At 37.5% G+C, this 24934-nt stretch overlaps 1 protein-coding gene across 1 annotated transcript; it reads left to right on the top strand.

Moving 5' to 3' along the window:
• Positions 1 to 1114: 1114 nt before the first annotated feature.
• LOC145467682 (kelch-like protein 12) lies at positions 1115 to 24342 on the top strand. Its single transcript, XM_081451284.1, has 8 exons — positions 1115 to 2107; positions 4842 to 5221; positions 9463 to 9680; positions 16929 to 17078; positions 18936 to 19157; positions 20163 to 20349; positions 20960 to 21217; positions 22546 to 24342. The coding sequence occupies exons 2-8, from the start codon at positions 4861 to 4863 to the stop codon at positions 22857 to 22859; spliced, it is 1710 nt and encodes a 569-aa protein (XP_081307410.1). The 5' UTR covers positions 1115 to 2107; positions 4842 to 4860; the 3' UTR covers positions 22860 to 24342.
• The last annotated feature ends 592 nt before the right edge of the window (positions 24343 to 24934 follow it).

The raw sequence follows: 24934 nt of genomic DNA, 5'->3' as shown, positions 1-24934 counted from the left end.
AAGAGGAAACCCATGAATTGATTTTCTTATGATTATCATGGCTAGCGGTATTGCTCGTGGGTGCGTACGCGTGATGGCGACGGAGTTGCGCAAGATATCCGCCATACTATAGCTAATAGGTCGACATGGACATGCAGCCTTGGTTTAGAGCATTCTTTGATAACGGACATCCATGTTATAGTCAATTGACACGTGTCAAAACAAGGTATCCACTGACCAGTATCACGACCATATCACGGGCTCAAGTTTAGAGCTCATCGAGGTCACATATTGTGTCAAAGTTGACCACTGACCAAGTGCTGGTTTTCGATTGGATTGCTGGCTCAGGTCAGGGTGACTTGTTGTAATCGGGGCTGGGTTGTTCAAAGCCCAATCAAGCTAACCCAGGATAACCCAGAATTTTGATTTCAGTTTTGTAACTTTGCGGTGAGGTTTTCTGTTTATTGTTCAGCCTTGTGTTTTGAGTTTGAATACTCTCAAAATACGCAAAACAAAAACAGTGCAAAACATTTGCATAGAAGAAAAACTTGTACTTCGGTTAACTTTTAATCCTGGGTTAGCGTTAACCTTCTTTCAAACAACCTGATCATGCTGGGCCGGTTTGTTCGGAAGCTAGTTAATGCTAACCCAGGATTAAAAATGACCGAAGTATAAATTTCTCTTGAATACCAATGATTTTCACCACTTTTGTTCTCTCTAGTTTGAGATAATTCAAACTTAAAACAGAAGGCCAAACAATGTATAGAAAACCTCACTGCAAAGTTTAAAAACTGTGCGGGAAAAACGGATTGGTCAAGAGAAGTACACACGTCAATCAAATGTTAGATGATCCTTCATATATTTCCCATGGGAATGTTTCATGGTCATGTTCGCAACAGTGTTCCGGTTTTTTCGGCGTTTAGAATAATCAACTTTGTTTCGTCGTCGAAAGAATGGTGTGAATCAATACAGCCATTCGGATTTATGGAAACGACCTGTTACCATGGGTTACACTTACACTACGTGGGAGGGGGGTAGCCTGCACTACCAGCTTGAGGCGTCATTTAGGCTATAACTCGAGAATTCTACTTTGTTGATCACGTTAAGTTAGATGTTACGCGTTAAGTTAGAATTGTATTCTATTTAAGGTTCTTCAAACATGTTCAAATTAATGTTTTTCGATTTGGTGCATTATCCCCTAGGAGCTCGTATCCTTTGCTGACTTTGTTCATGTTAGGTATGGAAAAACGAGTAGCTGTGGGGATGCAAATGAATTTGATGCTAAAATCAGGGACGAGTCAGATCACCAGAAGGTACCAGACCTACGAGGTGTTTGCTCTGTGTGAAAAATAGCCTGTTCCAGGCTCTTAGTCAATGGGGACGATCAAAAATGCGGCCAGGCTACAAACAACGAGCGGGGTCTGGTAAAGAAAGAGGGGAGGTCGGGAGACTTCAGGGTAAGTCGTAAGTGTCTTCCGGGTAAGTGGGACTACCACCTGAGTTTATACCGGTAGTATTTCTACTGCCCGCTCCCCGCTCCCCGCTTTCCGCTCCCCGCTTTCCGCTTCCCCCTCCCACCTTGGAAAAATTTTAGCGGAGCTCCAGCGCACGGAGGGCTCAAGAGCAGAGCCCCATACCTTAAAAAATTCTGGTTCTTTTCCCTCATTTGGGAACCAGGCTCCACTCCCAATTTTGGGAAAGCCCAGGGAACAAGGTTGATTCCTCGCACAATCCTGTTGCGTACGTAATTTCTTCAATCTTGGTTATGCTTAATGGGTATGGTTTGTTAAAATTTAACCAGAAAAAGTAGCAAAACCACACGCTGAACATTTACATGCTTACAATTGACCAGTGTTTGAGTTTCTGATCCAAGAATAAACAAATCCCCATTTTCTCCTCTATGGCTAGTTGACTTAGTTATTGCAATCCGTAGCTCCGCTTTTAGGCTTGCCTAGTTACGTGTTATTCCAGGGGGTAGGTACTTACCGCTGACCGAAGAGCACGGCTCGAGGCTGAAGATTGTAAACAGCGTCAATGTAATCGTGGAGTCGATCGTGGATGTTGTTGCTCTTTAGGATAGTCTTTTCCTGGTTTTTAGGAAATCAGAAGAAAGAAAGTACTGTCGAAGGTAAAGTATTTCTTAGTTACTGAAAGAAGAGAAATAAGACATTTTATTGAGACTTGCACAATGACTGTAGTTGGTATGCATTTTTGTGTGATGTGGGCTGTCAGAGCAAGTTTATTTCATTCTTCAAAGCATTCAATTTATGTATCGTTTCCTTCTATAATCAAACTGATTACCAATTATATTACTCGTACATTCCATACCAAAGATATGCCAAAGTTTGAAACATGTATATTATTGTAGTTTTAAGCTCATGTGCAGTATGTCAAAGCTGTAATTAGACTCCGTCAACTCGCTCATCCCCTCTGAGTTTGGCAATGTCAGCTTTCGGATTTTAAAAGACATCTCTTTTTGTTTATTTTAAATTTCTTGACTGCCCCCAGTACAAAACACATAAAACCCTACACTTTTCAAGTGAGCCAAATCCCTCCCCGCTTGTGCACAAATTTGTAACGTTACCTCCATGTGCAGACCAAAAATGGTGGAAAGAAGCATTGGGAGCTTTGCAGTGCAGGGTGTCCAATTCACAAGGACTTGACTGCTGTTAATCAGTTGCAATATTTAATAAAAATTGGATTCTGTGACTGTATACCCTGTGCACAGTTGGTTTCTCCTATGCCAAACGAGAGAGAAACCACTGTACTGTGAGCAATGGTTTGTTCCTTTCAGTTAACCTCTGTCCAGCCATGGATGAATGAATTATCATTGAACTTGTAAAACTAGTTTGGAAGCTGTTTAAGGTTTGCACACAAGTCACATACACTCACCATTATAACTCAGCTGTGTTTGAGTGAGCCCGCTGTGTAGTGATCAAAGTCCAAGTCCACTGCAAATGGTTATGATACATGTTGAAAGACATTTCATGATTCTTCAAGACTGCTGTTCATCACTGGAAGTTCTTCCTCTAGTGCACTGAGTATGCTTCTTTTACTACTTTTGATGACATTCAGTCACTTGAAACAGCTTTTACAAACACACCTTTAATCGTATTCTCCCAGGTGAAATCATATTATTGTTCAGAGTACCATAAACTGCTGCTTACAGGCCCCTCTGCTTGTAACCCCCTCTGGTTATAGACCCATATTTAAGCCCAGGGCATATAAGTGGCAGGTTACAGTATTGCACTTAATGAGATCAGCGATCACACACAAGAGAGGGTATGAAAGTGTTAAATTTGGACTTAAGATTTAGACCACAAACTAGATAACACTTTGATGAAGGTCTGGGCCAGCACTTTTGGTGAGAAATTTGTATTCAGTGACCAGCGTTGTACAAACACTTTTAGCGACAGTTGCTTGCAGTGGTTTCTCTCTCGTTTGTGGTAGGAGAAACCAACTGCTCACAGGGTAGCAAGTGTACTAGCCTTATACTGACTACAATGTTTTTCTGTCTTCTCACTGGTAGAAATATGAGCACAAAGTCCCTTACTAATGACCAGTTGTTGTATTATCTCAATTGTCTAGTTTTGTTACTTTTCAGGGTTGCATTGTTTCCAATACTTTGCAGCTATCAACTTGAAATCTTATTGAAAGCCAAGCTGACTTTGTTCAACTTGGCTATAATCCCTAGTAGTCTTAACAGCTATTTTAATCACTAGTCCTAAAAATTTTGCTTAACATATGTCACAAAAAAGTCTTCCTATAGAGAGAAAGAGTAGTACATGAGTCAGATTTGTTTTTCAGGCCACCACTTAAATTTCATTGAAAATTTCAGATCCTCAACCCAGCTATCACCAGTGGTGAAAAAGTGTACTAGCAGTGTGTTTGAATGTATACTGGATAACTCACCTACTTTACTACTCATATACATGCCTTACACATGACAACAACTGATGCATTCTCCCCTACCATCCCTTCTATAAAATCCAAGCAATCTTGTGACTCCAGAATTCAGTCATTGTTTCAAGTTCAAATAAACGAATCAAAATATTTCTTCTGGTGATATAATTTGCCAATAATAGCCAGTTTTGCTGTACAATTTACCTTGGAAATGCTGTGCACATACTGCTCCATTTCTTTTCAGAAGACCTGTATGTGTTTAGAATGGGGAATCAGACTTAAAAATACCATATTTCCCAGACTGTCATTCTCCCACAAAATATTTTCAACTTGGTCAAGGCATATAAATCCAAAACAAACCAGTATTATAATAAATTGTGTATCATGGTTATTTGGTTTGGTACAATCCTTACAATTAGCCTGTAAGAGCATAAACAAATAAATAAATAAATAAGTAAATAAACAAACAAACAAATAAATAAATATTTTTAATTGAACACTCTCCCAATGGGGCTTTTCAGGGCCAATAAATTCAAATTGTGAAACAAATAATGCAAATGAACATAACATGATTAAAAACCCCAACTGGCGGGAGGTAGACCAGTTGGCTATTTACAAGCATGACCGAGGAGTTGAACTAGTGTCTCCCGAGAAACAACTCCGGCTAAGTGGTCAGAGCGGGACTTAAACCCCGTGACCTCCAGATTGCAAGTCTGGTGCCCTAGCCACTTGGCTATGCTGCCTCTTCTGCAGCATCCAGTTTTTTTCAGCTCTTGATTCATATAAGAGTTAAAAAAAGAGATGCTCTCGTACGCTACCTTACCGTAAGCACCGTCTTTCTAGTACTAGTTACAAGCACTTGGGCCTCATAAATGACATGATGCTCTGTTAAACACTTCCTTTTTTTTATATATTTTAACACAGTTTGTTTTATATTTTCTTGATATTGGTTTTGACAGGTGTACCTGTACCTTGATAATGGCTAGTTCTGCACAGGATCCTGACACCCATGTCAAGGTTTTAACATGTGGCCATTCAGATCACATCCTGAAATCTATAAACAGGCTTAGGAAGGAGAAAAAGCTGTGTGACATTACTCTAAAAGTGGGAGAGAAGGAATTCTGTGCTCATCGTGTTATACTGAGTGCTTGCAGCGACTACTTCTGTGCTATGTTTACTGGTGACATGGAAGAAAGTCACAAGTCTGTGGTTGAACTTCATGGGTTAGATTCTGATACAATGGAGTTTATTCTGGACTTTGTCTATACTGAGTCAATTCAAGTTAGTGTTGAAAATGTACAAGCTTTGCTCCCTGCTGCATGTTTATTGCAATTGACAGGTATGTGTTTTTACACTTTCAGGCTGTTTAGCATGTACAGTCTATAACATAGATGAAATAGTAACTACAGGTCTCGTTAAAATAAATAACTAATAATTATTTTATAAGTGCATTAAATGGTTTTATTATATGGCTTTGGCTTTTGGCCAATGTAATGCGCGCTCTGATTGGCTAAGAGCGAGATCTGAGCGGTCATTATGCAGCCGTAATGCCCATGGGCTGATTATGGATTATGCAAATTAGGAAGAGCCCGGCTCTGAAAATTCAAGCGCATTGAAACGATGCAAGCCGATTAAAAACAGTAAGAGAAAGTAAAATTAATCTGAGCAGCTAAAAGTGTAGAGATTTTTCCTTGACAAAATTTATATGGAAGTCATTTTTGACTTACCAGCCGGTAACCTTGGTGAGCACTAGTGAAAAACAATCAAAGTTTACCGAGTCTTGGGTAAAGCTAAAATCGCTAAGTGAAAAACACCATCGGCAGATCTGTCATGCATCCTGAGCAGAACACCACAAAGAAACTTTGAGTTATCGTCTTAGTCACAACAATTACTGAAATATTGAACTCCGCCACAGTTCTCATCAAAAAGATTCCATCGCTTTAACACAAGCAAGTGTAAATCAGCTTTCAGGGTCATCAGATGTAAACAATTGGGCGGTTTCTGTTGGTAGCAGTATTTCTGATAACTGCAGGAAGTTCTGGACGTTCACAAGGCTTGAAAAGTTCATCCATAAATCCCAGAATGAAGAAGGCGAAGATGTGTTGTCGAAAGCGAACGGTGAAGATCGACTTATTCTGAGCAGTACATTCTGAAGCATTAGTATTTTCTTTCACCGAAACACCATTGGTTTGGACTATTTTGAAGCACTGTCTGTCTTTTCTATGTGCGTTGACGTTTCGCCACAAAAGTCGGAAAAACTCCCCCATCAAGTTGTGGCACCACGATGCTAAAATACCTTTTTGAGGCTGTGACAATCATTTTTCCCGTAAAGAAATGTGTGTTTTTAACGGAATACGTAAAGTTCACTGACTGTGTAGTTTTGCCCTGGGTTTGAGACCATGAATGAATCGGTAAATGCACGCATCGCTGGATGTAAATTGCCGACTTCCGCTCAAATAATTTTTTTTCCTTTTCTTTGATTCATGAGCCATATAATAAACAACTTAATAACCTCGACTGTTCGGTGGTTACGGGAAAATCTCAGACCTCGGCCTACCGTATTGACCGAGCGATAGCAAGGTCAATACGGCAAGGCCTCAGTTTGAGATTTTCCCATAACGACCTCACTCTCGGTTATTAAGTAGTTAATGGTGCTCAATGCTCTATATTTATAATTATAATAAGTCAAGTTATTCTTGCATTTTTGATTTATTTGGTTCTTGTAATCAATTGGAGGACAGACCGATGATGTCATTAACTTTATTTTCATGTTTTTGTTTCTTTATTTTATAAGAGACAGATCACATGGTGCTGTGCATCTGTTCAGTGATAGATCGAAGAATACATAATTATATAAATGTGATAATATCACAGGTGGCACAATTAAGGTCGCAAATGAGCGTCCCTTGTAGTTCTCAGGTTATACAACAGTCGCAATATGAGGATTTGTGTGGGGAAAAATGGTTACCAGTATATTTGTACTTGGCTTAATGTCCCTGTTCTGTGAGAGTTCACTTTTGTGTGTTATTATAGCCCATTATTGTTATAGCTCATGTATCTTCAGCAAATAGAGAAAACCACAATGTAATTCGGCCTAAGGTGGGGTGACACAATCCTACAAGAGTATTGGCTAGTGGAATTTGAATGCGTGATCTTGAAAGCCTTACTTATTTCCCTGGCGCTGAGGAAGCCAGCGCTGAATCAGACAAGACTATTGGCAGGTGCACATTAAGAATGAAAGGGGCAAAACACTGCCCAAAGCTTTGAGAAAGTCCCTACCCAAAGACTGGAGGTGTGTCCCAGGTTTATCGACAAACAAAGTCCTCCACAATGGGAGGGAGGGTGGGAATTTTCTTTACTTTCGAACAAAGCTTACTGAGTACATGTAAATGTAGCATGCCACCAAAGTTAAGCTCTTTTACACTGCATAATGGTGCTTTTATAGCTAGACAGTCTATGGGTGTAACCAATCTAGAAAGGTGCCATTATAAGACTAGACAATCTTTTGCAAGACTTGATACAATTAAGCATTCATGGATCTCACCTGATCTCTGCGGGTGCCAAGCATAATTTGACAGCATTGTAACATAGTAAACACAATAACTAACTGTTTCTGAGGTTTGCACGTCACATGTTTTACTGCTTGTGTTGTAAAACTTTTCCTAAAAAATATGAAGGAAGAGAGGACAAAGCAGTCAAGCTAAAAACGATCCAATTAAATCAGCCTAAAAACCCCACTGGAACCAAGGAAATGCACACTTAATGTGAGGTAGGTTTATTTTTATTTATATTCCTTTTGATTTTCTTAGACTTAAGAATATAACCGTTTTTCCCATACAAATCCTAATATTTGGCTGTTGTTTAACCTGAGAACTAATGCATAATTTTTCTTCGGCACTGATGAGAATCGGAGACAGCAACTTCTCCAGCTGTATTTGTTTCCAAAGGAAGGAAGGTGATAAGTTTGTTTAAAAATGTTCTACTTGTGTTTGAGGTTATTCAGAATAATAGTATCTTTTGTTCATTGTCCAACGTGGATGCCAAGTTTTTCTCCCACTCTTTGTTGCTATTTATTAATTGTCGCTAATTTAGAAGCTTTTAGAGTAAAAAAATTCAATAATAAAAGTCCAACTTTTTGGAGAGCGAGATCGCAAACTTTCTAGCATGTTCTAGCGTGCTATCTCACACACTAAGTGTGTTACGGTTAGCATGCTAATTAAAACAAAAGGTCTAGCGTGTTAACATCTTCGAAACCAATTGTTGTGTGTCCTTCATTGTGCTATGAATTAAATATGCGTATAAAGCGTGTCTTAGGACACACTAAGCGTGCTGTGTTAGCGTGTTGTGAGCGTGTTATCACCTTTATCCCTGTTTTCCTGTGTAGGATCACATATGTTGTAGCTCAAATGAAATTCAGATTAAAATGAAATTGTGCCACCTGTGCAAATACCCAAAAAAGAGAACCAAAGGTGTGGACATAGGAAAAGTCTGCATAAGAATCAAGTGGCCCTGTAAGGTTGGAGATTATCCCAGTTTCTTTAGCATAAAGTGACTCCCCCTGGATGGAATGTTGCTACTTCATTGTAGGGTTACCCCTAGCATTGAATTCGTTGGTGCCCATTTATACACCTGGGGGAAGGAAGGCAATGTGAGAGTAAAGTTTCTTGCCCAAGAACAAATTCACAATGTCCGCTGCCAAGGCCCAAACCTGCACTACTCAATTCAGAGTCAAGCGCACTAACCATGAGGTCACCACGTCTCCCAGAAAGGTGTGGACACACTTTGGGTTTAATATTCGAGGAGAAATTGGCTTAATTCAAAAACTACAAAATTTCTGGGTTGCAAAAGTGCTAATGAGCACAAAAAATGTTCAATACATCAGGCTCAAATTCCTTGAGACTGTTAATCATGCTGCACCCTTTCAATATTCAGAATTAATGTTTTTGTAGCTCCATCAAAAACTGTCAGTGTCTTTTATGCTAATGAGACAAGTATTGTGAACCAAGATTCTCCTATAACTACATTTAGGTCCTACATTGAATGAACCAGTTATGTGACACAGTCTTCATTTTCAAAAGAGTTTTAAAACAAATTGAGTGACTGAAATGGGAAGACCATGATGAAATTTTGCTTCTCAATTTTACTCGTACTAAAAATAAATATATATGTAAAATGATTTTTGCAGAACATTCGAGCAATGACGGCAAAAACTAAGTTACCAAAAAAACCTCATGACATGGTAATCTTTTGAATACAGTTAAAAATAATCTTTGAAGACTTAAGCGCTCAAGCTGACTCAGCGTGAAAAAATTGAATTTGAAGTTATCCATATTTCAGTTAAAACAGACGTTTCGTGTTAGTTAAAAACACAATAACACATGCTTTAAGCATTCTTGCAAGGTTTGCAAGAATGCTTGAGAATTTAATCGTGGGGTCACTTAGAGAACTGAACTAAAGTGAGTTGCTGTAAATAGTATTCCAAAAGTTACCATGCTATGAGTAGATTTTTAGTAAATAATTTTTGCACTTGTTGCTCGGAACTTTGAGTGGAATCCGTCTTAATTTGTTTATTATTTGCAGGTGTTCAGAAAGCCTGTTGTGAATTTCTGGAACAACAGTTAGATCCATCAAACTGTTTAGGCATTAAAACATTTGCAGAGACTCATGGATGTGAAGAATTGAGGAAAGCAGCTGAAAAATATATCCTAAAACACTTTGTTGATCTTGTGGATAGTGAAGAGTTCCTGCAACTTGATACTGAAGATGTCGTATCACTGATAAAATGTGACAACTTAACTGTAAGTAAACAGTAGTTAATACAAAAGTTGCAAGTAGTAATTTTGTAGTTTTACAATGAAACCTTTATTAAGCAGCCACCTATTAACGACCACCCCTTATTTTTGCAGCCAGTTATCAAAGTCCCAAAATTGTTGGCGGTAAAATAAAACCCTATTCACTGGCTACCTCTATTAGATGGCCGTGGCTGCCTTTTGATTATCTTTACCCTATAAAGCAACCACCCAAAAATTAATAACTACACAATTTGAGAAAGGCGATGACAGATAAGAGTCCAAAATAGAAAGTGATGACTGATGAAAAACATTCAAACACATGTTTATCATGTTTGTCTTGACATGGTGTTTGTTTGTGAACTAGCAATTAACCGATGGTCAAAATTTTCAAAGTATACAAACCCCCATTAAGCAGCCAACCCTTATTAAGCGGGCACCTCCCATTTACCCAATGGTTGGTGCTTAATAGGGGCTCGACTGTAGTCAAATACTCTAGTCTTAATGAGAAGGAAGTTAAACTAAGATTCAAAATGTATCAAATATATAATCGTGACTAGTGCTACTGATCTCAGCTTGTGAGCTGTAGAACTGAAATCCAACAAATATTTCCTACTAGAAGCAACAATAATAACACTAACCTTATCGTATCTACAGAAAATTATTGATCGTGATTGGATTTCTGTGTGTCTACTTGTCACATAATCTATGGGTATCCAACTGAAAAGAACTGTTGTTGGTGACTGACGTTTCGACAACCTGAGCGGAAGTCATCTTCAGAGTCAAGTGAATAGTGTTTGTCAGTCGATGATGTTATAAGTCTGGTCCGTTGAACGTGATTGGTCAGTATAGCCATGATGGTATTGGCTGAAAGACTCATGTTAAGTTTGTCAAGTGTGGGTCAGATTTGGACACACTATTTGGCCTAGCCTTCTTTTTCGCCAGCCTTTTGTGGCACGTTCTTGGCCTATTTTTAATTTTCCCTTGTTTTTTTTCCTATTGCGTGTTTGTGTTGCCTTGGCAACCAATGTATTGTTATTGCCAATTTATTCCACAATGTACAAAATGACACATGCAAACGGATTCTCGACAACTTTCTCACTTTCTTGTATGATTTTTTCCTTGTAATGTTGCTGCATAATGTGCTGCTATTTTTCGGACGATTTAATCCCATTTTGAGGTTTATCTCATCCATCCTTTGAAATTTACAGTTCAATTTATTCATACTTTTTTGGTTAATTTGCTTTTCCTAATATATATTTAGTTAAAACTTAAATTTTTCTTCCCTTATTCTTCCTACTGTAATATATCCTTACCGCTATTGTGTCTACATTTTTCTTTAAAATTACTTCTTTACACTAATCTACTTTTTATTAAAATTTTATGCCCTTCTACGCCTCTACGCCTCGACGTTTCTATGTTTCTACGCCTCTACGTTTCTACACCTCTATGTTTCTATGCCGTACGCATCTACATTTCTACGCCTCTACGCCTCTACACCTCTACGCCTCTACGCCTCTACGCCTCTACTGTTGTACTCTAAACTATGTGCTTGTAATTTTGTATGCTGCGTCTTCGAACCTTATTATTTTTTTTTTTGGTTCTTTACGTTGAGTTTTGGTCACTTTTTTTCTTTCCACACGTATTTATGTACCAACAGCGAAACCCTTGCCTTGTAATTTTCATTAATCATCTGTAGCAATATACTGTTTTCGGATCTGTGTTTTTTTGATATGTAAGCTACTTGGTTCGCAGGCTGTTACTTACAACATCTTTTTGGCCTTATCGTATATATCGTGCGGTCAAACTCCTTGTCCTTCCATTTTCTCTACGTTTTGAAATCATGTATCTTTCCCAAAGATTTCAATGTTTTCAAATCATAATCTTCCGATCACCTATTACCCATTCCGGCTCTGTATTACACCATTACTGTTCCTGAACTCCCATCACTTCGATTGCTATCAAAGTTTTAAAAGTCGCCAGGGTAGTTTTTAGCCAAAAGGTCCTTATGCATGGTTCACCACTTTTTCTCAGAGCATTCGCTTTGTAAAAGTTTACTTTTAAAATAGACGGAAACTTGTAACGTATTTAGCTTTATAATTTCCCAACGATTGTATTAGAAGGGGATAAAGTCTCACCTTCCAAGTCTTGCTATAACAATCTTGTTACACAAATCGGTACTTTTTGCTTGATATTTTCGAATACATTAGTTCTTACTCTTAAAAAGAGATTTTGTTATTGCAGGTGGCTATTGCTGATTCCACACAATATAAAATGGAAAGCGAGAGAGCATTATAGAAATTTTCTTCTAGTATATCAATCGTTAAAACATTTCATCTTTCCACCTATAATCCTCTTCTTGTTTCAAACCCCGTTTACACACGCAATTCTCCTGTCCCCACTCTAAGCAATTATTTTTATGTTGTGAAATTGCAACTTACATATCATGTGCATGTTAGAGCAATTCATCGTCGCTAGCACTCGCAAATGAAATTAACGCCGTAAACGTGGAAGAGCTGTTGTACAGTGAAGACGAGCTGGAGAGTGGCCAACGACCGCCAACCCGCAAACGCCCCTCAGAGACGTACAGCCCTAAAGTCACCAGCAAAAGAACAAGATATGACGACAGCACCATAGCCTTGAAGAAGAAAATCGAAAAATCTGAAGATTCTATCCAGAAGCTAAAGGCGTACACTGAAAAGAAAACAAGTCCAAAATCATTACGATACATTGTTTGAGCAAACATCGTGCTGGACGAAGACTTCAAGCAGGACATAAACCACATCAGAAAGGACGCCGAACAAAAGCTGATTGGTGCATTAACATGTTTCCATTACAGGATAATAGAATGCAACAAGAACAAACTAAGAAAAACAGAGCAGAAAATGAACCTGGCCAAGGCAAGGAAAACTGATAATGAGAAACTTATCAAAAACCGGCCACTTGCAGCCAGAAACAATAAGCCTAAGGCACGTAGAGAGAATGTAATTACATTAGCAAACACGCTGATGCAGAGGATCAAGAAATTTGATGTATTGATGAAAAAGTTTGAAGAAAACCAGAATAAAGAAGATAAATCTTATCGCTGTTTTGTTTCTGATGAAACGGCAAAGGGCAGGGAAACACAAAAGCGCAAAGTTAAAAACAAGAAACATCATGATAGAAGAAAAATAATTACACACTTACAAAGATTCACAAACCTGCACCTGTAGGAAGACGTATAATATCAGGTTGTGATGGTCCAACAGAACAAATATCATCATTTGTAGACTACATCCTCCAGCCAATAGCAAAATCACAAAAATCGTATCTCAAGGATAAAAAAGACTTCATCAATTTCGTAGAAAAGACGAAAGTCTCACACAATGCAATTATGGTATCACTAGACGTTACCAGCCTGTACACCAACATCCCTCAAGAAGAGGGTATCGAAACTGTATGCAAAGCATACGAAACATTCTATCAAGGAGAAATTCCAATACCAACCAATGCGCCAAGGAAAATGCTTAGACTTATACTTCAGGAGAACTCCTTCCAATTTTGTGGAAGAGACTACCTTCAGACTCACGGCACTGCGATGAGTACTAAAATGGCAGTTGCTTTTGCCAATATCTTTATGTCCGCAGTTGACACCGAAATCATCAACAAGAGCAAAACAAAACCAATCGAGTGGAAAAGATACAGCGATGATATATTTTCTTTGTGGGATACAACAAAAGAAGAGATTGATCTCTTTATCTTAGAAGCCAACAGGCATCATACTACCATTAAATTCACGGCTAATATATCAGAGAAAGATACAAACTTCCTAGACACTACAGTATTTAAAGGCGAAAGATTCTACGAGGAGTCAATCTTAGACATTCGCACACATCTCAAACCTACTGAAACCTTTCAGTACCTGTATTTCTCTTCTTGTCATGCCCCTGGTGTAGCGAAGGGCTTCATCAAAGGGGAAGCCCTCAGACTTCTCAGAACTAACTCTTCAAAAGTTCTTTTTGAAGAAAGCATTAATAATTTCAAGTCGCGATTACGCGACAGAGGCTATCCAAACAACATAGTTGAAAAGACCCTCGCAGAAGTCAAATTCTTAGAGAGAAAATACGCGCTACGGGAGAAACAGAACGTGCGAAAAATCATATTGCCTTTCATCAGAAAATACAACCCATTAGTGCAAAATCTCAAAAAGATTTTAATGAGCAAATGGCATATCATCGAGAAACAACCCCTACTTCGAGAGATTTTTCGGGAGCCACCCATTATCTCTTACATAAGAGGCAGATCTCTAAAAGATATACTCGTTAGAGCAAAACTATGAAGGTCAAACTAATTATATACAACATCACGAAACCTGCGGGAGTCATGTCAGGCCTGTCACACTTTTAACAACAACAGCCAAAAACAAAAAAGAAAAAAGAGTGCATACTCCTACAAAGGCCAAAACAAAAACAACAAAAAAAAAAAAGAAAGAAAAGAAAAAAACAAAAAAGCAAGCAAACAACCTGTGTGTAACAGTAAACCCTTTAGATATGAGGGCATTACTTGTGCGTGTAGCCAATATGGCAAATGGAAAATGGGAACAAACAAGTAAATGCTAAAAAAAAAAATGAACAGTTTTAAGCATAAGCGTCTTATCTATAAAGATTTTCTGCATGTAATGGCAGCTAAATAAAGCAATAATGTAACTCTGAAATCAAGGGATGAATTTCCACTGTAGCGTAATGTATGGTACCACAATAATGAGGTGAACAAGCGTCCCTCAAACTGAATAGAAAATAAAGGATGTTATGGAAATATCACCTATGGGGAAAAAAAAAGATTTGATAGAATTTGGAACCAATGTCTGTCACTGCAATTAATAAGCTCGTTTGAGGGGAGTTTTACAATGTAAGTAAACTTTTGAGGGAAGGTTCATTCAAACTCTACGTAGAGCCTTACAGGCGCAGAGCAGCACCGGCATAGAGGCGTAGCGAGGTAAATGCATAAAAGTGGGTACAACTTTATACATGGAACATAAATGCTTCGGCTGCACCTACAAGAACAATGGGATAAATGTAGCAGTAAAAACAAAACAAATACATTACCTGTTTCTACGACTCTACGGCTGTACCAAGTAGATCCGTAGAGTTATAAATTACAGATATATAACAGTAAAATATCATGGAAAATGATATAGCTTGCATCTAATTAAGTACTCGAAAGGAAAATGGGCAATATAACTCTGCGTTTCGAAAAACAATAAATGAACAGTTGTTGTAATTATACATGTAGCTTAGATAAATAAAATATTACATTTTCGCTCTATATCTCTAATAAGCAGTATAAAGCTATAAGGATCTACCACTCTACGACTCTACGACTCTACGGCCTTACATGAGACTGTTAACTTTTGAAACTTGCATATATAGTCAATATTAATAAAACTAAAGCGTACAGACGTACAACGCTACGAAAACTTCTACGGATAATTCAGTGTCCAAATTTGCGCCAGGTATAAAGTTTGTCAACAGTCATTGGTGGGTTTCGATCCGTCTATTGTTAGTCAAATAGGTTGGTTTTAGGTGCGTGTATTGTTAAGCTTAAGTCCGTTTGTCGGTTTCATTTCTGTCATGGATAAGTCGTTTGTAAGGCGCCGGTAGTTGTTGACATCTGTCAAGAGGCGTTTGTTCTTGGTTAGTGTATCAGCTTTCCAGAGTCAGTCGTTGAAAATAGTTTGTACTGTAGGTTAAGCACTGAGCAGAGTCCCAGTCAATGTTGTGGTCTCTGCCAGTCTCACCAATGTAGGAAGCCAGCTGGCAGGCGGAGCATTTGATCTTGTAAACTGCTCTCTGTCTGTTGTTAGGTCCGTCTCTGTCTTTCACGTTGGTCAGTAAGTGTTGTAACGTAGTTGTAGGTTTGTGGGCTACGCGAATGTTGTAGGGCTGTAGGATCCATGAGATGGTCTCAGAAGTGCCCTTAATGTAGGGTGTAGTCACTGTAGTAACAGGTGTAAGGTTCCTGTTCGTAGCATCAGCTTCAGTAGGTCAGTAAATGTTTCGTCGAATAAAGTCAGCATTGTAGTTGTTTTTGTGAAAAACACATTCAAGGTATCTGTTTTCGTTGCATAAGCTGTCCGGTGTGTCACAAACTAGTTGCGCTCGTCTCATCAAAGTCTTTATAGTCATGGCTTTGTGTAAAGTCGGGTTGTAGGATGATTCGTCAAGTAATCTGTCGGTATGAGTCGGTTTTCTGTACACTGTCGTTCGTAGTTCATTGTTGTCGCGGCTTACCAAACAATCATCAACTGACAAACCACAACATTGACTGGGACTCTGCTCAGTGCTTAACCTACAGTGCAAACTATTTTCAACGACTGACTCTGGAAAGCTGGTACACTAACCTAGAACAAATGCCTCTTAACAGATGTCAACAACTACGGCGCCTTACAAATGACTTATCCACAACGGAGACAAAACCGACAAACAGACTTAAAAATACACAGACCTAAAACCGACCTATTTGACTAACAATAGACAGATTGAAACCCACCAATGACTGATGACAAACTTAACACGAGTCTTTCAGCCAATACCATCATGGCTATACTGACCAATTGCGTTCAACGGACCAGACTTATAACATCATCAACTGACAAACACTATTCACTTGACTCTGAAGATGACTTCCGCTCAGGTTGTCAAAACGTCAGTAACCAACAACAGTTCTTTTCAGAACTACACTCACCCGGACGATCACACTATACGAACTAATGATACAATTAATTAGTAATTGGACCTTGTGTCATACATTTCAGAGAGAAATTGTACTCATAATTTCAAATCGGCCTCGCGCTGCACACTCGTCAAAATTTGAAATTGCTGGCCTGATTACTCCCTGAAAATTTGTAATCCAATCAGTCAAATTACTATTAATAATTACTAAATAAATCACACTCAATTTGACTGTTTAATTGTAATTCTTTTACTCAAATTATATTTTAATCATCTGCTATAAAAGGTATTACTGTCAAACTTACTGTCAAATATTGAACACCAATACATACAAACATATTATGTCTGGAATGTTTATTGTGTTATAACCAGACACAAGTGGGTAAGCTCCAGAAACTATAATATACACGTTGCTGGGGTTTTGGGGTATATTGATACCTTAAGGCCTCAAAACTATGCATCCTGTATTTTTGTGGACACACAGTGCATGGTATGCAATATCTTAAGGGGTAGCACAAGTTTTACTTACAAGTTTCTCTGTAACCAGGTGCCATCTGAGGAGGCAGTTTTTGAAGCTGTGATTTCTTGGATCAAGCAGGATAAAAAGAAGAGAAAGGATATGTTGCCTGGAATGCTGAAATTTGTTCGTTTGCCTCTTCTCACTCCACGGTACATAACAGATATAGTCGACAGCGAGGCAAGTAAACTCAGCTGCCTAACTTTATTATAATTTGATAATTTAATTATGTTAGTTTGCTTGGCTTGTGATTGTCGTGAATCTGCTCACTAAGTCTTGTAGTGAACATCAAATTTGGTATGAATATTGACAAGTTTTTTTAAGTACAGTTGACCAATGTCATATCCACTGTACTCTACGTGGTTGACTCCCAATAACTTGAACTGTCATGGGGAAATCATAAAAGGTTTGAATTACAGACATAGCAGGAGTTTGAGTTATCAGGGGATAGAAACAAATGAACAAAAATTAGAGCGAAAAGCAAGGTGTTGTTTACCTTTGTCAATTATTGTTCAAACAATAACAATAAATGGAGCAACATTATGTAGGTCACTTGTTTTCCATTAATCATTCATTTGTTTATTCAGTTATTCCTTTGTTCATTTGTTGGTTTGTTGGTTTGTAATTTACTCATTTGTTTGTTTGTTTGTTCGTTCCTTCATTTATTTTGTTAATCAAGTGCTTATGCAGCTACCACGTCATAGACCTGTAACACAACACCAAGAAGCTTAATAGCACAAGAAAATTAATATATTTATTTATATTCTTCACTGAAATAACACAGATCCATAATTATAACTCAAGGCTTGCTGCAAAACAGTCTTATTATCTTCCAAAAGCAAGAGCAAATTATGGAATATGCAATACAAGATTTCCAGGTCCATCAGTATGGAGTTCCATCATGAAGATATGAATTAAATCATCTTCATTGTCTTTGTTTAAAAAGAAAATAAAGCACCACTTTATTAATATTATTAGATATCCATACTAACATTTCTCTTGATAAAAATACTGTTTTGCAATGTAAGAACTTTAGTCTACTGGTTATTAACTTATTACAACTTTTTTATTTCAATCTATTATTTTGTGTGTCTCTGTTTGTTTGTTTGTGTCCCTGACCTTAACATGTAAAATAATCATAACTATGTTTCTTTTAACTGGCCATCTCGCATTTTTAACTCTCAGGTTATTTAGGGTAGCCAGCACCCCTTTCCCTTTGGTTTTTAATTTAGTAATAAATTGTTTCTAACTCTGGGATGAAATAAAAGTTTTTGTTGTTGTTTATTGTTTGCTTTTGTTGTTAAATATTATAGACACTTCACGAACACAGTTGTGCGCATTATTTTCAAATTAAATTTCATGTTTTAGAGTATGTTTTGACTCATTTTCATTTTGAGAAAGGAATTTGAGTTTTCGAGAATTTATTGGTAATTAAAGAAAATGACCTGAAGGGAAAAAACAAACCCCTTTCACCTAGTGGGATTTTCAAATTATCAAGGGTTTGAGACCTTGGAGGTAAAACTACAGTAAATGTAAGGGGCAAATCCAGGGGAAATTAATTTTCGTTCATGTTAACACCAGATTAGAGTAACCAAGACTTCAAGTTACTAGGAGTCAACTATAGTAAGAAACCATTAGTCGACCATGTTATCATCATGAGTATCATCAGTGACAGCATGTTTTGTTAGCCAAATTAATATATAATAATGATTCCGCTTTCTGCTTGCTTGAATTGCTTGCTTCAAATAAAACAATCTTACAAATTTTGTGTAGACCTATGTTATTTGATTGCTCAAATAACAAACAATTAACCTCTGTCGTTATGAGCAGAATGGTTTTTGTCTGACTGACATAAAACAAATTAGATGTAGGTACAATTTTGCACAGTGTACCCACAAGAAATTGTTTATCAAAAAACTACGAGAAATTTGACACATACGTGTATTTTATCCCAGTTAAATGTTGTTTACTGGACTAAAATTTAATGTTGCAGTTAATTTAAAATTACTGACAATATTGTTATTGATGATTTCACAGCAACTGATAAGACAGAGCCTTGATTGTAGAGACCTTGTAGATGAAGCTAAGAGGTTCCATTTAAGGCCTGAATGCCGTTATTCAATGCAGAACTGTCGAACCAAGTCAAGGGTTGGCCTATCTGAAGTCATGTATGTACTGGGAGGTTTTGGAAATTTGCAATCTCCTGTTGATGTTGTTGAGAAGTATGACCCTGCAACAAACCAGTGGTCTGTTATACAGGTACGTGACTGTGTAAAAGCTCAGTTGTGGACAACATGTTTACTTAGTAGTAAGTAGAGTTGAACATGTTGTTTAGAAGGGACCCTCAATTTAATCAGGAGCTCAACTTTGTCTTACTTTTTTGTACATTTGGTTTGGTGACTATAGAATCAAGGCTCTTCATATAATGTACAAGACTAGCATTTTTAAAGTGCGAACATGCTAATTACTCTTGTTAACATGAAGCACATTCATTCTTAATTCACTAACAAAATGTACAAAAAAATGTCAAGTGTTCAAGGTTCGAGTGTCCTCACTGTAAGTATTTCAGGGTGTGATAATGGTGACGTGACTACCAACCAAAGAAATTTAAGGCCCAGACAAATTTAATGTGTCATATGGTTTCCTAATCCACAATATTGTACCCCCACCCCTATCCCTTCTTTTTTAATTCAACTGTTGAAAATATTACATTTAATTATTTTGTATAATATTGCTGATTACTGTCCCCTTCCGTGATTAACACAGAGATGAATATAAAATTGTACTGCATCAATGTCACATTGGACTGTGTTCTTATGTTGTAATGAGTTTATTTTTTTTACTTCTGAAAGAAAATGTAGGGTTTGTTTAATAAATACATTTTTTGTTCAAAGAATCTTATGTTGGTTATAATTTATTTTAAATTTGAAAAGCAAGCTTGTCATCTCTTGAAAACTTTACAATTGATCTTCAAACACTTGAAATAAAATTATATACATATTAATTTTTTATGTACCAGATGGGTATTATCTCACTTGATGCAAGCTTGATCATATTCTATGCCAACATGGAACCCATATCTTTTTGGTGAGAGTAAACATGTCCATAGTAGTTTACAACACTTACAGATTGATTTTGTTTTGTAGCAGACTGACAACTTATTTCCACACAGTATTTCTTCAATATTATATGTTGCCATTAGTGATGATGGCCATTACTAGTAAGTCATACTATGGTGATAATAAATTATTAACATTTTTGCAGCCAATGACAAGGAAACGACGCTATCTAAGTTCAGTGGCCCTCAACAGTAGACTGTATGCCATTGGTGGCTATGATGCTTCAAGTCGTCTCAATACTGTTGAGTGTTTTGATCCATCAACAGCCCAGTGGTCAGTTATGACTCCAATGTTACAGAGACGAGGCTTGGCTGGCGCAACAGCATTAGCAGGTATAATGAATCCAAAGTCAAGAGCAACTAACATAACAGTAAAGACTGGTGCATCAATAACCTTTGTTATGATAAAGATTCCATATAATGTGCACTCTGATTGGCTGAAACAGTGTACTTTATCAGAGAGCAGATGCACAGTAAGCTAAATTTCAAATTTTTGCTTTGGAATTTTGACAAATTTGACCCAAATTAAACATCCCCTGAGACTCAGAGAAGCCATTTGTGTGCAACAAGCCATTTGTCTGCAGTAAATAGAGCTGCACAGAGGCCATTGTTAACGACAGAAGTGTTAAAACTGTGCTAAAGTTTTGCTGGATTCTGGATTCTGGATTCTGGATTCAAGTTTTGCTGGATTCAGTCATTTATATTATTTAATATAATTTTTTTTTTCTAAGTATCAATTAATTCATTCTATTTCACACATTCACTTTTAGTAGTATTATCTTTCCTTTGCATTCTTCACTTGATAATGGTGCCAAGATGACTTTTCTGTTATTTAGCTTATTTTTATGGCCAACTATTATTAATTTACCAATGTAAAGCTGATTTCAATCTTTAAGAATATTAATTTGTTGATTTTTTTCCCCTTTTTTACTTTAAAACAAAGGAAAAATATTTGTAGCTGGAGGATTTGATGGTACAACAAGGCATACCAGTGTTGAATGCTATGACCCAACAATTGACAGATGGACCCTTGTTAGTGAGATGCAAGCCCCCAGAGAAGGAGCTGGCCTTGCTAACCTTGATGGCATACTGTATTGTGTGGGTGGATATGATGGAAACAGTATTTTAAACAGTATTGAGAGGTTTGATCCCAGAACAGGACAGTGGACTGGTTTGGCCCCAATGAGTACCAGGCGATCAGGTATAGTAAAAGAAGTTCATTGTGAACTGCTGGCTCCGGTTGTTCGAAGGCTGGATAATACTATCCACCAGATACATCACTATCCAGTGGATAAATGTTAACAATATTAACAAACTTGGCCACCCGCTGGGATAGTGATTTATCCGGTGGATAGTATTATCCACCTTTCGAACAACCCGGGCCTGGTTGAAGTCATGAATTAGTTCTGACCATCTGTCTGCAGCATTGTCGCTCACTTCTTTAGCCTCCTTCAGTTATGTTAAATTTAAACAGTCTTGTCTGAAAGATATTATAAGGAGTTTGTCCCAGTAACTCCCTCTTTTGTTAGGAGGCTCATAGCCTTGTAGATCAGGCAATACTGCGGTTTTGATCCTTCTGGATCTCATCAGTTGCCAATAGCAGGGAGTGGTAGAGACCAATGCTCGGTAACACTTCGCACCTGGCATATTTTTTTGATATTATATACTCGTTTGGCGGAGCAAGAATTCTTAATTGTGATAGGTAGTTTTGCCACCAGCGAATGGTGAGCATAAAGTCTTCAATCCCATTGTACACAGCTTGACACTGTGTTTTCTATGATGGCTATAATGCTTATTTTCTCCAGCATGTGTGATTTGAAGTTAAGGATAAAGCATAAGATAGTTATGTGTTGTAATTATACGGCATATCTCCAAGTTTTGGAGGGTTCTGTAGAGTATTTTGCATGCATTTCGTATGTTTATCCTTTTTTTAGTGTAGCTAATGTACACCTTGGACTCACATGCTGTGATTGGATTAAGTTTGTACTCACACGTGATAGGACGTGGTCTTCCTTCCGTGATAGGATGGGGCCTTCCAGTAAGGAGGGAGGTGAATCCACCAATCCATGCTATTTTTTGTCAAATCTGTTGATCTGCCAATATTTTCATTCAAATCCAGAACCACATTGTTTGAAAACTACCTGTGGTGTAGTTTCATTGTGCAACAGTATATTGATTTTATAACATGTTTGTTTTTACTCTCTCCTGGGGGATGGAGTACTCTATCGTATAAGCCTTACAGGTATGTGCTCCAAAGGGAATGGTTTTTGAACTGTTTTGGTCTGAAACAGGGTATACACAATTCAGCCATTTCATTTTGGTTTGGATATGTTTGGTGTGGAACATACTTACAAAATGAGATGGTTTTGTATATAACTAACTAGTCTCAAATAATAACACCTTGTAAATGTAGATATTGTGGTATACTCCAAGCACATATCACCATTTATTTAATGATTATTCCATTGCACTTTATTCAACCATTTTGATATATTGGTGTCATGCATCTCTGATCTCCTTCTCATACAGGTGCTGGAATAGTAGTTCTTGATGGGCAGCTGTTTGCTGTTGGAGGCTATGATGGCACCCAACATTTGTCGTCTGTGGAATGTTACAGTCCATGTAATGATCAGTGGATGAGTATTGCACAAATGAAGTCAAACCGGTGCTATGTAGGGACAGCTGTGATGTGTGGCAAGCTGTTTGCAGTGGGTGGCTATGATGGTTTGTCACTGTTGGACACATTTGAAAGCTATGATCCTTTAGTTCAGGAGTGGACACTAATGCCTTCTATGGCAACAAGTCGTTGTGACATGGGTGTGGCTGTTCTGTTTGGACAGTGAATAAACCCTAAATTCTTTTAGGTATTGTAGAAATGTCACAAAAGGTAATTGGGTGGTGTGTACGATGTAGCTTGTCAACTTACATTTTTAATTGACAGATCTTTAATTTAATAGTTATATATTTATAATATTGTTAGGAAGATTATGATGTAAATATGTGCCTGAAGAGTCAAAACTGGTTAGCTGCTTACAAATTAGACAAGAAGAAAGGGTTTTTGAGAATTCGGACTGCAGAAAAATTTGTACAATGTTTAACAAGTTGATACTGATTTAATTATTCTAAAGAATACTCAATGTAAGCCAGTGTGCTACGTAAATATAATGAAAAGCATGGGGGAAAAAGACAGGTTTCCTTACCATTGTTTATTTTCAGTTCCTTTAAACATTTGCAGATGAATAGCTAGCCATTTCATTACTAACATAATGTTTCTGGTATTGGTTGCAAACATAATATGTAAATATGGTTACCAGTCGATAAGTTTCGGCAGGTGGGCTAGAGTAAAAGGAAAGGTAGGTCAGGTTCTAAGCCCCACAAAAAGGTAGATTGTGCAGAGCGTAAAATAAAGGGTGCTTGTTACATTTTTATTTCTGAAGGTTAGTAAATTTTCATGCCTAATATCCCAGTACCTATGGTGATTGTTATTGTGAATTAAGAGCAGTTCAGTTTTCCAAAACATCCTAGTTTGCAAAAAAAAAAATCTCCTTTTCATTGATTGCTGTTGTTGTGGTGGTAGTGGTTTCAAATTACACTAAGATCTCGATTTTAATCTTAACAACAGATGGAAATAAATCTTATGGTTTAAAGAACTTTGAGAGTGGACCCAATTATTACTCCAGACACTGGGATTATAGTTATCATTTTGCTGTTAGCAACTTGAACCACCTCTGAGTGTACACAGCCAATCACATCCCAGTAAACTGAAACCCTGATCAATTTGTTCACCAGTTGGTAACCTGTATGGCATATTTCATTTCTGCAAGATCTTAATTATCACTGCAATTTGTTTTCTTCTACTCCACACCCTGTCTTCATGACCATTCAACAAAGCAGATGTTGATGTTCAACTGTTGCTAAGCATGGGATATAACACACTGGATGGGACCTTCACCAGTCAATTCTGCAGAATTTGTTCTCAAGGCAAAGTTCTCAATAATCTGGATGTTTTATATGTTGCAGCTGTTAATTTTTGGTTAACTCACTTCTCCCTGTTTGGTGCAGAGAAGGCTACTATGACTGGTATCTTTTGGAATTACCCCTAGCTCGATTGAAGAAATGTCATGTACTGTTTTTAAACTACTTTAGTGTTTTTGTCAGGATTCAAATAAAGAGACGAAACGTATTGCTTCACCTATTTATTTAACATATTTATTTCTCCTTTTAATTGTCCCCATGAAAGATACCAAAAAGTTAATATTCAGCCTAAAGTTTCCCTGAGGTAGTATATATTTAAGTTGGTGGCATTAAAATATAATGTCTTGTCAAGGTTTCTGCCCATTAATACTCTGTAAGGGGAAAGCCCCAGCTGACTACCAAGGTCAATACAAATTGGGAGAGGACAGCAGGTGTGAGAACCTGTGTTGTGATTACTGTATCACAGCTATACATTGCACTCTACACGATCTGAGATTGTTTCACTAGTTTACTAGATAAAGGATACACCCAACCAACCCTGTCTCCAAAGGGAGGGAGAGAGGGAAAAAAATCAATTACAATACGTACTAACCACATTGCATTCAAACACAAAGTGGTTTCTGAACAGTTGTCTGAGCTTTTATCTGCAGACGTTCGTCAGCTGGTAAGCTGGTAGAAAGAGCTATACTACTGAAGAGCCTACCCTAACTTGTGTTAAACTGCACCAATGCTATCAATCATTAGTTATATCATTCTGAAGGTAACAAGCAAAAATGTTTTAGGTTTAAGAAAATGAAGCTTACAGTTTGTTGACCTTTGAAATAGACTTAACAATAACTTTATAGAGAATGATCTCACCTTGAATGGCTCATTGTAAACAGACGTCGTGCTCCATTAACAACATACCATAGTTACTGCCTTGAAAGTGGATTCTAATTTTTAA

This window comes from Orbicella franksi, chromosome 14 (genome assembly GCF_964199315.1).
Source record: "Orbicella franksi chromosome 14, jaOrbFran1.1, whole genome shotgun sequence".
Lineage (NCBI taxonomy): Eukaryota > Metazoa > Cnidaria > Anthozoa > Scleractinia > Merulinidae > Orbicella > Orbicella franksi.
The sequence above is the reverse complement of the archived record's forward strand: the minus strand, read 5'-3'. Positions and strand labels throughout refer to the sequence as shown.